The following is a 13,861-nucleotide window of genomic DNA, read 5'->3' on the forward strand; positions in this document are numbered from 1 at the left end:
CTGAAGTGACGCCCATCCAGACGTGTGCTTGTTTTATCATTGCTGAATGCCAGGGCTGTTTTACGCAGCTGATATCCTGGCATGCTTTGTGCAGGGCAGGATTTGTGATGCCCTCAGGGGCAACAGAGACTCAGGAAAACACGATGGAAAAGGTGGTAGAATAAGCGGGGCCTCTTAGAATGCACAAAAGGACACAATTAAAGGACAAATCTTCCCCCGTCCAGAAGGCAGGAGAGGCACAAGGCCTCACAAGCTACACTGCTTGCCGCCCAGGAGTTTGAAGTTCCTGTCTGAGGGTCTCAGGTCACTTTTTAGGCGCGATTTGGCCTAAAAAGGACTTTCCTCCGCGCCGCCGGAAGGCCCAGGAGGCCGCACCGGCCCGCCCGTTGCTATGGCAGCCGCGGCGCATTGTGGGCCGCGTCGGTCACGTGACGCGCGGTCACGTGGCTTCGCCCAGGTGACGGCGGAACCATGGCGGAGGAGGAGCGGGCCCTGCTGGGTCCCGATGGCGGTGACGGCGACTCTGCAGCCCCCCCCCCGCGCCCTGCCCGCCGTGTGCGACCCGAGCCGCCTCCCGCACCGCCTGATCGTCCTCGCGCTCATGTGCTTCCTCGGCTTCGGTGCGTGGCGGCGGGCGGGGGGCCTCCGTGAGGAGAGGTCGCGGGGTGTGCGGTGCCCTGAGGCCTCCCTGCCCTTCTTCTTGCAGGCAGCTGCTTCTGCTACGACAACCCTGCCGCGCTCCAGACGCAGGTTCAGGGGGTGAGTCGCTGCCTGGGAGGCCGCGCTCGGGCTGAGTCGGGTGGTGGGAGGGGGTTCTGTGCTCAGAGGGCGGTGCTGCCCGGAGCGGGGGCTGCTTTGTTTAAGGCTGGGGTTCTGCGACGGTTCTGTTCGTGCGGTAATTCTGGAATGTGGGTGTGAAGGGTTAAAAGAGTGGAATCGACCCTTGCAGGAGATACGGAGCGTTCCAATGGGGAGTGGAGTGGTTTCCCTCTGCATGTCCCTGAGAAAACTCCACCTGTTGTGTTAAAGCAGTTTGCTCTAAAATGTCGGCTTCCAACAGATGCAGTCATCAAATTGTGCCCTGTGATTTCTGGTCAGAAAGCATGCTTATTTCTAAGCACTTGGATGCTTTTTCTATGTCCTCAAAATTAATTCGGTTTATTTTTTTTTCCTTCAAATTTCCTTTCTGTAGGATATGAAGGTGAACACAGCACAGTTCATGGCACTCTATGCCTGGTATTCCTGGCCCAATGTGGTTCTTTGCTTCTTTGGAGGTTTTCTAATTGACAGAGTCTTTGGAGTACGGTAAGTGAGATCTTACTGTTTTCCATATTCACTGGTAGGTAGAATTAAGAGCATGTGGAATTCTACACTCAATAGCATAGTTCTTTCTGCAACTTCCACTGGCACGACCAGATTTTTTCAGTAAAGTAGCTTCAAAAATGCTCATCTGTGCCATTTTTTTAGTATAGCTGTCAAGCTGTGGCATTTATTACTGAGAACTTCTATTGGGTATCATTTTACACTTTTGCTTTGCTGTAGGTTCAATATTGTATTGTACAGGGAAAAAAAATATCTCTGATTAAGCTGTTTTCTTTTCCTTACAGGTTGGGCACTGTAATATTCAGCATCTTTGTTTGCGTTGGGCAGGTAAGTGGAAATGAGAGGGTGAAGGATGTTATCTGTAGCTGCTCTGCTGGGAGTGAGGTGGGAAAGAAAACTCAGAAGGCTTCTTTGATCGTAGTGTGTGTCTCAGGTGAAGAGAATTGAAATAGAAGTCTGAATTGTATAGGGGATGCCTGGGAACAGAGGACTATGAATGAGTGAAATAACAATGGAAAGGAAACAAATATTTTATTTGTTTGATGTGAAATTATCTGAGGGTATATTTGGGTAGGGTAGGAGGGTTAGGGGAAAAGCCTCTACAGGATATGAAGTGATATGAAGGACTCTGAGGGGGAAATAATTTCTGTTTGTGTTTTGAGATGATTCTCGTTTGTTTCCTTCTCTAACCAGAAAATGATAGTTTTTCTTAAATGCTTTTCTGACAGGTGATTTTTGCCTTGGGAGCACTAGTTAATGCCTTTTGGCTGATGGAAGTGGGCAGATTTATATTTGGGTAAGTCTAGAAGTATGTCTTATGTGCCCTCTAAGGTCCTGACCAGCTTTCTGTGCCCTCAAAATCTGCTGCTGCTCTTGCACTCAGACTAAAGTTTGAATGTTGGAGCACCTCTAAAGTCGAGGTGTGCATAAAGTTTAGTCAGGTTCATATTTGCATGTAAAATTAGAAAATAAATAGAGCTCCTCAGTATTATTGAATTCAGAAATTGTGGAACTGCTCAGCAGCTGAACCACTTGACTGACTCTTCAAGGTTTTTACCTATGCAAAAGAGAAATGAGAAGCTGCTGCCCACCAGCTTAACTTCTGTTAAGGCAATTATAATCAGATACCTTGTACTCTTAAGGCTTAAGACACTGCAGTTCTTACCTGAACCGTGTCTGTAGGACTTCTGCCTCTTTGTGTATTTGCATTAGGTTTACCTGTTCCTAGAGGAATTAATCTGAAATACTGTATCTTAATATCACCAGCAAGTGGTGGGATGTTTTCTTGTTACTCTTCTGTTGCAGTTACAGCATTGTTTTGTACCTTCTTTGTTTTTGTATTTTTTTAGAATAGGTGGTGAATCCTTAGCAGTGGCACAAAACACGTATGCAGTCAGCTGGTTTAAAGGCAAGGAGTTAAATCTTGTGTTTGGATTACAGCTGAGCATGGCCAGAATTGTAAGTTTAACACTCTATGGCTTTAATTCATAGACTTTAAGGCGTGCAGCTTGTCTTGGCAGTCAGACCAGCAAAAAAACAGCATTTCTAATGCTTCCTTGGAAATATTAGGTAAAAATGGATGTGCAATGTGAATTCAAAATATTTGAAGATTTGTGGTTGGTAGATAAAGAGTGGATATAAAAGGAGATGAATGAGTAAGGTTTCTTACAACCTGCCACATGTCTTCAGAAGGCTGGTGTGGTTTAGCATCAGTTACTGAGTGGGACAGAAGCAGAACTGCCTGCTGCATCTCAGCTGTGCTGTTTGGTTCGTAGAGTCACTCTGAATGCAGTGAGTGGAGACATGCCTGTCCTGTTAGGGCCCTCCTAACTGGTGTGCTGTGCTATGGATTCAGGTAATTGTGGAAAATATTTTTCTTTACATCAGTTTCTTTTGCCCAGGGAAGCACAGTGAACATGAATATCATGGGATGGATATACTCACGAGTTCAGGATCTTCTGAGGCATACTGGTCACACTACTCTTGGATTAGCTCTCCTGATAGGTTTGTAATATTTTTGAGCTGTTGTCACCTGGTATTTTAGGTTTCTGAATTCAAGCTCTGTTCATATGTTAATGAATTCTTGCTATCTGGAAAGTAGGAAAGATGGAGTTGGGACTGGGAAGAGCAATTTGAGTGCTTTTTGTAACAGTGGCTAATAATGTGCTTATGGAGAGTGTGCCTACTGCAAAATGCTGCTTGATCTCTGTGGCTGCCAAATTGAAGTGTGTGTCTTACAGCTGTGAAATATTTGATGTACTTGGAGTAAAGGACAGACTTGAAAAATTGTAGCAGCCTGACGCTCAGAAAGGGAACTGCAGCTGCCTTTGAAACAGTGTTCCTTCCCTTCAGAGCACGAGGTTTAACACCTTGGTGTTGGTAACAGGGCCTTGGCTTTGTTTCTTTTATTGCAAGGTACAGCTAGCAGCTCAGCTGTGCTGAGTGGGAGCCGTGGTAATATTTGCAGACTAAATAGAATCGTGTTAGTACTGCTGTAAGGCAGGTGTCTCATCTGGTAGACTCCAATGCCTATACCTTCTCCCCATTGTACAGTTTGAGTCTTAAACTGATGTTCAAGGGACTGAATTTGCATTGGATGTGTAAAGCTATGCCTCACTAAAAGTTCATCTAAAAGCCAGATTATTGCTTGGTTTACATCTAAACGTGTCGTGTTACCTTCTTGCAGGTGGCATAACTTGTCTCTTTTCACTGACCTGTGCCCTAATCCTTGCTTATCTGGACAAGAGAGCAGAGAAGCTCCTTTGTAAAGAGCAGGGAAAAACAGGTGAGTGGTGTGGTGTAAACATGCCTTGGAATTTATTCTTTCATTGTAGAGCAGTCACTCCATTTGTCAATGCCTTTCTTATTGAGCTTGTTGGGAGCCTTGCAGTTCATTTCAGTTTGGTGTGTGCTTTTCCACTGGAACTCTGCTTTGTTGGGATTGGTTTTATTTCCTTCAACAGGTGTGCAAAAACATGCAGCTGTCTCCTTGTGGTGTTCTGAGTTTTTTGAGTGGGAGGACTTAGGTAATTAAAAAACAAAAATCCGGAGCCTGATTAAAACATAACACGAAGTTTCAGACACAGCTTTCACAAGCTGATTAAACATTTCCTTGAAAGAAAGTAGTTTGTATTTAATTCAGTTCTCCACAGGAGTTTTAGAAGCTGTAGAGAACTTACACACTCATGTTAACGTGGGAGATGAGTTTCTTGGCTTAGGCTGTGTTGATGTAGGACTTGTATACTCTGTGCTGATGCTCACTGTGCAAACTTCATCCAAGAGCAGCATAGTGGCAGGATTATAATGCTTTAGTAGTGACTCTTGGTCACCCTAATATTTATTCAGTGTGGATGAATTTCAGGTGTGTTTGTGGTGGCTGAAAAGTGTTCTCTTGCTTCCTCTGCAGGTGAAGTGATCAAGCTGACTGATGTGAAGAACTTCTCCTTGTCGCTGTGGCTGATATTTGTGATATGTGTCTGCTATTATGCAGCAGTCTTTCCTTTCATTGGACTTGGAAAGTAAGTGTCTCACACAGCATAGCTGTTGCCTTTGAATTTGGCCAAGGTTTAACTAGCTGCAGTGTTATTTATCAAGGAAGAGGTGCTGGCTAATATTTAGAAACTCCGGATGTAGAATCACACTGGTCTCTTAGCAAATCTGTGCTATTTTCTCTTTTTTGTGTGTGTGTGGCACTTTTTGCTGCACTTGTGACAGAAATAATCACAATCTTACAGCTTTCTTTTCTGTTGGGATCTCTGTTAAATCCTGTTTGTTAGTGTGGGCTGAGCTGTAAGAGCTCAAAGGCATAAGACACGTTCCATTCTCAGATTAAAACGTGATTTAGATCTAAAACATTGTGCAGAAGGCCATGAACAGCCGTCATACAGAATTCCTTCAGTATTCATTGGTTGTGAGTGGGGCTCAAACATGGTTACAGTGTTGGACTGAAGCTCTTTTGTTACTGTGCTTTATGTATCAAGGTGAAACTTGAAGCATTTCTATGTGATTTTCTTCTAAACCACGCGACTTGTTCTAATTAAGCAATAAAGAGATTTCTTATGTACTTGGAACTAGGAACAGACCTTGTGAGCTCCACACGTGCTTTATGTTGTGAGATGAGAGTTTGAGACTGTTAAAATCTCTGCAAATAATGTAGATACCTGTTTTTTTTTCCCCACTTTTTGCATGTAATCCAAAGCTTATTACTAATATCTGATTGCTGCTTTATGTGTTGCTATATGTTTTGTGTGTTTGCTTCAAATGGTTCTTTGTCCAAAATCTGTCAACTCGTTACAGCCTCCTAGAAGAGGATCTGCTTTGGGATGTTTGCTGGTTAATGCTGTATTTACAAGTTGTATGTAAACTAGTTTATTGTTTGTACTTTGTCTAGCTTAATTTATCCTTTTACTTCATTTATGTTTGCCTACTTCTGAACTTGTTTGGTTGTTTTTTTTGTATCTTCAGGGTCTTCTTCATTGAAAAATTCCAATTCTCATCTCAAGAAGCAAGTGCAATTAACAGGTATGTTTCAGTTGGTTAAAGGAGTAAATGTACTACTGCTGTGATTTAAGGGTTAAATACATATCTGTGGGCTCTGACTGCTTGGGATCTGCTGATGTAAGCAGTTTGCTCTTCAGTGGATCGTGTTCATATGGCATGATGGAGGTTTTACTTTGTTACGTGTTCCAGTTGAGGAGATGATGTTAATCTGAAAGAGGAACTTCTGTCTGAAGGGTGTTACTGTGCTATCTGGCAATTTGCTTTAGAGGTGGTGGAAACAAGATAACAACACTAAGTGAACAAAACTGTACAGGTTTGAAGACAAATTGATGATGTGGCAAAGCAGAAAGCCCTTGTGGCATGATTCCAAGAGCTCCAAGTACGTTGCTGTTTCCATCACGGATGAGAAATACTTTCACGCCCTCAGACACTTGAGTTCTGGAATCTTTATTTTAAGTGTATTTTCTTATGGTTTCACAAGTTGAAAGGGAAATTCCCATTTTTCACTCTTCTGCAGTGTTGTGTACATTATATCGGCACCCATGTCTCCTGTCTTTGGAATCCTGGTGGATAAAATTGGAAAGAATATCATCTGGGTTTTGTGTGCTGTAGTAACGACGCTTGCTTCTCATATTATGTTGGCTTTCACTTTCTGGAACCCCTGGATTGCAATGGTAACCAATTTTTCATGTAGACCTTGATAGCTAAATGTGACAAAATAAGAAATTGAGCTGCTGATGAATTATTCTGCAGAAGTTTACCCCTGTCTTCTGACTGCTTAAGTAGTCTTAAAACTTGCTGTAATGTTCCTGATTTCATAAGGATATACAGCATGCAAATGGATTTAAAACCAAAGATGCTGGTAAAGGAAAACAGCATAACAGAAGCTAAACTCATATGAGCTGTGGCTTTTTAATAGCAAAAACGCACCTCATCCAGCATCTCTCTACTTGTTTATTTCTCAGTGCTTACTGGGAGTTGCATACTCCTTGCTTGCCTGTGCCCTGTGGCCCATGGTGGCCTTTGTTGTTCCAGAACATCAGCTGGGAACTGCTTATGGCTTGTGAGTACTTCCATCTGTCAGTTGTGCTGACTTACATCCTCACACTGTAGAACCACTTGATGTAAAGTAGTTGTAATACGTTAATGGTTACTGTTTCTAGGAGGAAGTCTCCTGTAGTTTCAGGATGTGTGTGTGCAGTAGATCACTGTGCAATAGTGATATCTGCAGAAGTGCAGATTAACGACTACCATCTAGAATATGGGGAGAAGTTCATCTTATTGTGCAATAAAAATAAAATAGTTTGTTCTTCAGAAACTTTCTACACAGTGGTAACCCTTTGTTTATGTTAGTATGCAGTCTATCCAGAATCTTGGTCTGGCAATTATTTCTATAGCAGCTGGGATGATTCTGGACACAAGAGGATACCTGTTTCTTGAAGTCTTCTTCAGTGCTTGTGTTTCCTGTAAGTAGCAAACACACTGAAAGTAATGTTCTGTACATTCAGGAAACTCTTCTTTCCTCCCTTAATGTTTCCTGTAAAATGCTACTAACTGCTTTCTTACTGTGCAGCTGGGTAGACATCTACAGACATTTCAGCTGAGGCACTGTGGAAAGTAACTGATAAGTAGTGTCACGTTTTGTGCTTTTAGTTGCTGGTTTTTTTTTTCCTGAAGCATTTTAGTGTAAGTAGTTGAAATGTCTGGTAAAAATGAGGCATGATTAAAAGTGTTGGTGAGTTAAATTCTTCAAGGTTACGTTTGTATGAGGGTCCTTATTAATGTACATAAATCATTTGAGTTACATTGCTACTTGTGGGCACAGTGGGGTTCTCAGAACTGATGGAGATGCTGCTGATAATAATTACAGCTGTCACAAGAAATCTTAATTGTTGCTGGTTGGATGTTAAACTGGTTTTATGTCATTGTGGTAAAGGTACTAACAGCTTAACCTTTTGTTTTTTCTTAGTGTCACTGGTAGCTGTAGTCATGCTGTATTTTGTGAATCACCTAACAGGTGAGTCAGGTGCTTTTTAGCTTCTCTTGATTCCTGTGATTTCATCATAATGCTTGGAGTTGCTATGCTGAGCTGCTTACAGGTAGTGGAGTGCAGGTGGGTGTCTGCTGCAGTGGGAGGATTTGGTGGTACCTCCTGGATAGGGCTTGTCCTCATCATGAATTTTTCCTTGGTGCTGTAGTGTGTAATTCACTGGGCCTTGCTGTGGTGTCAAACCTAATCAGCAGGGCACAGCACCTGCCTCTTCAGCTAAGTTGAACGTGTAGGACATTCTATGGATTAAAATAGCTTTTTTCCAAACTGCTTGTGCATAACATACTTGATTGTTATGTATCAATATGCTGCCAATATGCTTTCCTTCACATAGCAGTGTTCTTACTTTCTTAGTTTCTTCCTGAAAGGTCGAGAGGAGAGCATTCGTTTCTTTCCAAGCTGCTTTCACTTCCTCTAATCTTACAGGGTACTGTGATGAGTTGTGAAGAAACTCGTTACTCAGCAAAGACATGGGTCAAGTTTGAGATCCTAGTTTGGTTCCTGATTTTGCTTGCTTGTATGATTGTGAGGGAGTTGGTTTTTTTTCTTGGTACCAATTTCTGTTTATGTACAACTGCTGTTCTCTTTCCTTAAGTAATGAGATAGGATATCAGTTTTGGAGTTTCACAGTAGGTGGTATTTCTGTTGCAGGTGGTGATCTTAACTGGTCAGCAAAGAAAAGAGAAAAACTGCAAAAAGTAGCTGCAAATGAGTAAGTATAAAAACCAGCGTCCTTTAGAAATTGTTTAAGCTAAAGTAATTAGATTAGTGTCTGAACACACCTACTGCTGTAGGTCTGCCATTTGTATGAGAAGTCACTTTCTTTCCTACAAGATAGTAGTAGGATTTCTTATTCCTGTCTCCTATATACAGAGGAAATCATAATTAACCTTGTCTCCTCCTTTCCTGGCACTTCTTACTATTCCTTTATGAATTTCAACTGCCTTCCAGCCAAGCAGGATTCAAGCATATCTCTGAAAAGTTTGCATTGCTTACTATAAAAAGAACACTCTTACATGGTGTATCAGGGTTAAAAATGGGGTCCCTGTTCTTCAGCTTTTTGAAGCCTGTTTGCATGTAATGCTGAAATGCTTTCCCTTCTAGTTGGCAAAAACATTTCACTTGCAGGTACTGTGCAAAACACACGCATATAAATTCTTTGCAGATAAATACCTTGATAATGAGACACATTTTATTTGTGTGACTTCAGAGATTTCTCTAAAATAATTGTGTGATTATGTAGTCTACACTCAATTTAAAAGTAAGGAAATGAAACCCTAACCTGTCAACAAAATCTTGCTGGATGACTTGTGATGGAATGTAACATTGTCTTGATTCTCCACCTCCTTTGTGGTGTACATCAACCTTGAGGAAAACTGAAGGAAATTAAAACCTCATCATCAACCTTGCCTGGTGATCAGGCCAGTTTAGTTGTGATGAGTGTCACCTGTGAGCCAAACACCCAGTCCTTAAAACAGATATAACAGTTGTGAAAAACTGCTGTGTACTCAGAGCAGAGGAAATCTGTGTCCAAGTAGAGCTGATTTTCAGCCTGCCTGGACCACGTGTGTAACCCATCACTATTCACTGTGAGCAGAGGCTTTGTCTTGGAGTGTGCTGTGGGTTATATAGTGCCTTAGAGCAACATTTTCAGTAATTTTTATCACAATGTTTCTTGCAGAAAAGAAATTTGAATAGCAAATATCCAGAAGTGGGGAGCATTTGATGGGGAGCATCATGTCAACTTGAAGAATTGTAGTGTTACTTAGTTTGATCAACACTGGACAATAGTTCTTTTGGAGAGAGAAAAAAAAAAGATTTGTTTTGGTGCTGGTGATTTTTTCAGTAAATGGTTGAATTCTTATGCTTTGTAACCACTTTTAACTAATGCCACATCATCTCTTAACGCTTGAACAAGTTGGTTTACAGCCTTTTTCACTGTGGAAGCTGCCTCATGGGAGAGGGCACCTGCAGCCCAGGACAAACGTGTTCATCTCAAAATAAAGCCTAAAGTGTCTTCTGTGTACAGTGCTGAGCCATGGTGGTGTGGGTGGAGATTTCCTAGCAGCGTTTTATGTACTAGAATCAGGTTCACTGCCTTCCAGAGCTTAGAAATGGCTCGCTGTCACTGCCTTTGTCACTGTCTTAATGCAAACCACTGTTCTAAGCTAAACGTGTTCAGAGCTTTGCTCAGTCCTGTTTCCCTCTAAGAATTGCATGGAAAATGACTGGCAGGGTTCTGATCAAATATTGACTCTTTTGTAGGAAGTTGCTATTAACTGAAGGCTGCTGAGCGGTCTTTTAATTGCGTTTTTGACTATTGATGCTTTTGTATTGTAAGCTTATATTTAAGGAGTGAAAGTTTGTTTAATAAAGGGTTGTTAAGTTGTGTTACAAATGCTCGTTGGGCACATTGTTATCTGTGAGAACAAAGATTTCTCTTCCTACTGAAGTCTTGCAAGGTAAATAAAAGGAAACTGCAGAAAATAGCCTCTCTCTTTCTTTACAGTGGATAAATGTAATCCATTCACAGCCTTATTTTAATCTAAAGCTCCGAATTCATCTGCAAACTTTGAAGGTATTTTTAGCTGTAAGAAATAAAACTGCCATATAAGATAGAGTTGCTGGGTTTGCACTCCTCAGTGCAAGTTTCTTAAATGAGTTTTCTTTTCCAGAGCAGAAGAACAAGAGAGGCTCAGACGTCAGAATGAAGATGACTTGGCTAAATTACAGCCAAAAGATGATGACTTTAGTTTAAGGAATAAATACCTCTCCAGACTAGGCGCTCAGGTATTAGTAACAAAGTAGGGCTCCTAACAGTAATAAATAGAGACTAAAATGTCTGCTTTAAGAACTTGGCTCATTGTTCCAAATAGCCAACACCTTAACCTCTGAGTAACGTGTTAAATGTGTGTTTGTTCTCAGAAGCGGTCTCACTGATGGTAGTTAAAAATGTAATGAGGAAAATGGAGATGAATCAGACCAAGTAAGCTGAGGAGCACGCTCATTGTGATGCATGTTTTTTAAATGTTATTTTTTTGCAGCTGCCAGATAATTACTCTTCCTATTTATCGACAATGGCACACAGAAGCGTGTTGAAATAGCATCTTGCCCCACTTGCAAGAGCAGAAATACGTTGATGTTCCTGTACACAAAACTTGATTTCCTGTACTGAGAACTATTGCAGCGAAGGCAGAGCGATACACCACGTTTTTCTGCAAGCATAGATCTCATTTTAAAAGTATGTGGCTTAAGTTCCTTTCTGCACCTTGAGGTAAATAACACACAGATACTGAGGAAGAATCGTCTGGCTGTTCACTTGAACACATGAACTACATGCTAAACCATCCTTAAGTCCTCAGTGAGTAGCTCAAACCAGCAGCAAAGACTGATTGCTTAGTATGCAACTGTGGCTGAAACATAGAAGCTTTCCTTTAGTAATCATGTTGCTGTGAAATGAGTTGTGGTGTAAGCATGGAATATTTAGCCTCTCAAGTTGGACAACTTTATTGCCATATTGCAAACAGTGTTTCATTTTTCTTATAGAAAAGGTGAGGAAAGGCTGCCTCTTCTGTTCTGGCTCAAGTAAATATTTCTGAGGAAGTTAAGCTACGCACTTCTAATGCTACCATTCAAAAAGTACAAGCCCTGGAACTTCGTACTAGATCATAGGCTTAGCAGTAACTTCATGTAAGTCAGGGTTAATGTGAAACTTGATCTACTTCAGAGGTTGCAACTAAGAAACATGGGAAGAGTTAAATGTAAGAACTGAGTTTTGGCACTCTGGAAAAAGTGGTTGCATTTCATTGTGAAGGTTCTGCTCTTCCTGCAGTTTCTGTGGAAAGCTTGCTCCTGAGCAGAGCTAGTTCCCACTAACTCCAGCAGAGTGCATTTCCAGTATTGTTTTCTTCTTGTTAACCATGACACCTCACTTATGTATGTAGACATAAGTTCCTAAGCACTAATCCTCCTTTAAAGGCAGGAGCATCTAGCTTTCTTGAGCACAGGTTGCACTGAGCAAGGAGCTGCTGTAGGAGCAGAGCACCAGGTGCACAGGGGTGAGTGAGCTCTGGTTGGCTGCCTTCAGGGAGTTTTGTGTGCCTTGGTGCTCAGCAGAGTTCTGCAGGTTGGTTGTCTGCAGAGAAAGTATTTTATTATAATAAAAATGTTACATTATATCCATATACTGTTGGTTTTTGGTTTGGTTTTTTTTTTTTTGCCTGCAGTGTTTCGAACGGATCTGAAAGTCACTTCTAAGGGTTTGCTTGTTTGTTTGGTAGTTTTGTTTTTACAGATACTTCTCAGTGGAGGTTTACATTCCTGGGAGACAAAGGCAATCTGGCTGAAACACTAAGCCAGGAGCACTTAGATTAATAGTCATGTATTCCAAAGAAGTCTTGGAAAACAGAGTGACAGTCTGAGCTACGCTGAGGTTATTGCAGAAGGGAAGTAGTACCCTGACCTCTGATAACTTCTGTTGGTGCTTTTTGTGCTCCCTTAGGGAGCCAAATGCTATCAGCTGTGAAAACAGATAATGTAAATTCGGTTGTTTTTGCTTGTATTGTGAATTCTGGGTCTTTTTTAATAAAAGCTTTAAATGGATGCTGCACACGTATTACTCTTACCTGGTTTCACGTTGTGTTCTTGCCCTTGGTGGTAGTTCAGATGTGTTTTTAAACAAGTGTGATTTCTGTTTTCCCCTGAGAAATATGTAAGGAAGCATCTCTGTGAGGATCCAAAGGTGAAGTTTCTGTGTTCCTCTGCTGCTGAGTTGCTGCATCTCTCTCTAGGAGAGGGAGGAAATGAAATATTGTTCTTCTATTGCTCTTCCTCACCTTCATTTGGCTGCTTTTGCAAGTCTCAGATCTCTGCTTCTGCTCTAATAATGATGTGTTTTGACTGTACGTAACTGTTCTGTTGTTAAACACATTTTATGTGAGACAGTAACAGGGAGCTTAGTATCTTCTTGAAACTCTGAGTTCCTGAATTCTCTCTCTCCTGAGCATTTTACTGAAGTACCATGGTTTACTTCTGCACGTGTTGTAACCTTTAGCTGAAGTCTGAACTCCCAAACCTTTCCTTTCTGTTGATTTTCAGCCCAAGGACTTCTTACCTTTTTCACGCTTCCTGCTGTGTTTGTGCCTCGGACTTTTGATGAATACTTTTAGATCCAGGTTTGACCATCAAATGGAAAATGGGAAAAGGAATTTTTGAACTCTGAAATGAGGTTTCCTTCTGATAGTGAAAATGTGGTTGTGGTCATTGTGGGAGGGATGTGTGCTGCTGGGCTGTTACTTGGCCATATACCTGAGTCTTGTTTGCAATGGATTTGGAATGGCTTGAGCTGAAAGCTGCTTATCTTTATAGACTGCCTTTTTCTTCTCTGTGAAGCTTCCTTTAATGGCTTTCACCCCTGACACTGTGAAGCTGTCGATGTGTTATGGCTTTCTTGACTCTTAACAAATGCAATTCATTGATTGGGTTCTGCTGCTGGGCTGCAATGGTCTGACTGAGCTCTGCCAGTGGGTGTGCACCCTTGTTTGGAGATGTTTACAGAAGTTAGTGTACAAGAAATAAGACAACTTAGACTGTTTCAGGTGCATTAAACGTGACAGTAGTTCAACACAGCTTTTCCTTTAAATCATTTGGGTGAATTTCAGAGAGCTGTTTCCTGTTGAGAACGTAAATGGGGTTATCTGTGTCTCCACTATTCCTGCTCACACGGAGTGCCCAGAGGTGTTGGGATGTTTTTTTCCTTTTCTGACAGATGTTTTTCTTCAGAGGCAATCACTGGAGGTTTCAGTAGCCTCTCTCATTCTCATTTTAAAAACTGGTCAATGTTCCATCATGTGTCTTTCCAGCATGGGTGCTTTTGTATTGCTTGTCCTGTTGTGTGGATAATCAACCCAAGAGGTAAAGCGTAGCTGTTGAAATGAGCTGCCTCTGAGGAATGTGGAAATCTCTACTTTGTGTCCCTGCTGTGTTCTG

General features: G+C 41.6%; 1 protein-coding gene across 2 annotated transcripts; it reads left to right on the forward strand.

Moving 5' to 3' along the window:
* Positions 1 to 432: 432 nt before the first annotated feature.
* MFSD1 (major facilitator superfamily domain containing 1) lies at positions 433 to 12,475 on the forward strand. 2 transcript variants are annotated; one of them, XM_048954415.1, is made up of 17 exons: positions 433 to 620; positions 707 to 759; positions 1,193 to 1,305; positions 1,608 to 1,650; positions 2,052 to 2,119; positions 2,673 to 2,781; positions 3,225 to 3,327; positions 4,010 to 4,108; positions 4,730 to 4,841; positions 5,788 to 5,844; positions 6,341 to 6,497; positions 6,789 to 6,886; positions 7,177 to 7,289; positions 7,793 to 7,840; positions 8,525 to 8,585; positions 10,549 to 10,663; positions 10,918 to 12,475. In XM_048954415.1, the coding sequence occupies exons 1-17, from the start codon at positions 506 to 508 to the stop codon at positions 10,975 to 10,977; spliced, it is 1,524 nt and encodes a 507-aa protein (XP_048810372.1). In that variant the 5' UTR covers positions 433 to 505; the 3' UTR covers positions 10,978 to 12,475. The 2 variants fall into 2 exon arrangements, with proteins under 2 accessions (XP_048810372.1, XP_048810373.1); XM_048954416.1 differs by lacking the exons at positions 10,549 to 10,663; positions 10,918 to 12,475 and adding an exon at positions 9,555 to 10,542 and having other exon boundaries at positions 541 to 620.
* The last annotated feature ends 1,386 nt before the right edge of the window (positions 12,476 to 13,861 follow it).

Source organism: Lagopus muta, chromosome 9 (assembly GCF_023343835.1).
Source record: "Lagopus muta isolate bLagMut1 chromosome 9, bLagMut1 primary, whole genome shotgun sequence".
NCBI lineage: Eukaryota > Metazoa > Chordata > Aves > Galliformes > Phasianidae > Lagopus > Lagopus muta.

Excerpts from the sequence above, each read along its gene's own strand:
- MFSD1 (XM_048954415.1), top strand. The coding sequence starts at position 506 with ATGGCGGTGACGGCGACTCTGCAGCCCCCCCCCCGCGCCCTGCCCGCC. Across the intron at positions 760-1,192 it reads TCCAGACGCAGGTTCAGGGG|GATATGAAGGTGAACACAGC; the intron begins GTGAGTCGCTGC and ends TCCTTTCTGTAG. Across the intron at positions 5,845-6,340 it reads GAAGCAAGTGCAATTAACAG|TGTTGTGTACATTATATCGG; the intron begins GTATGTTTCAGT and ends ACTCTTCTGCAG.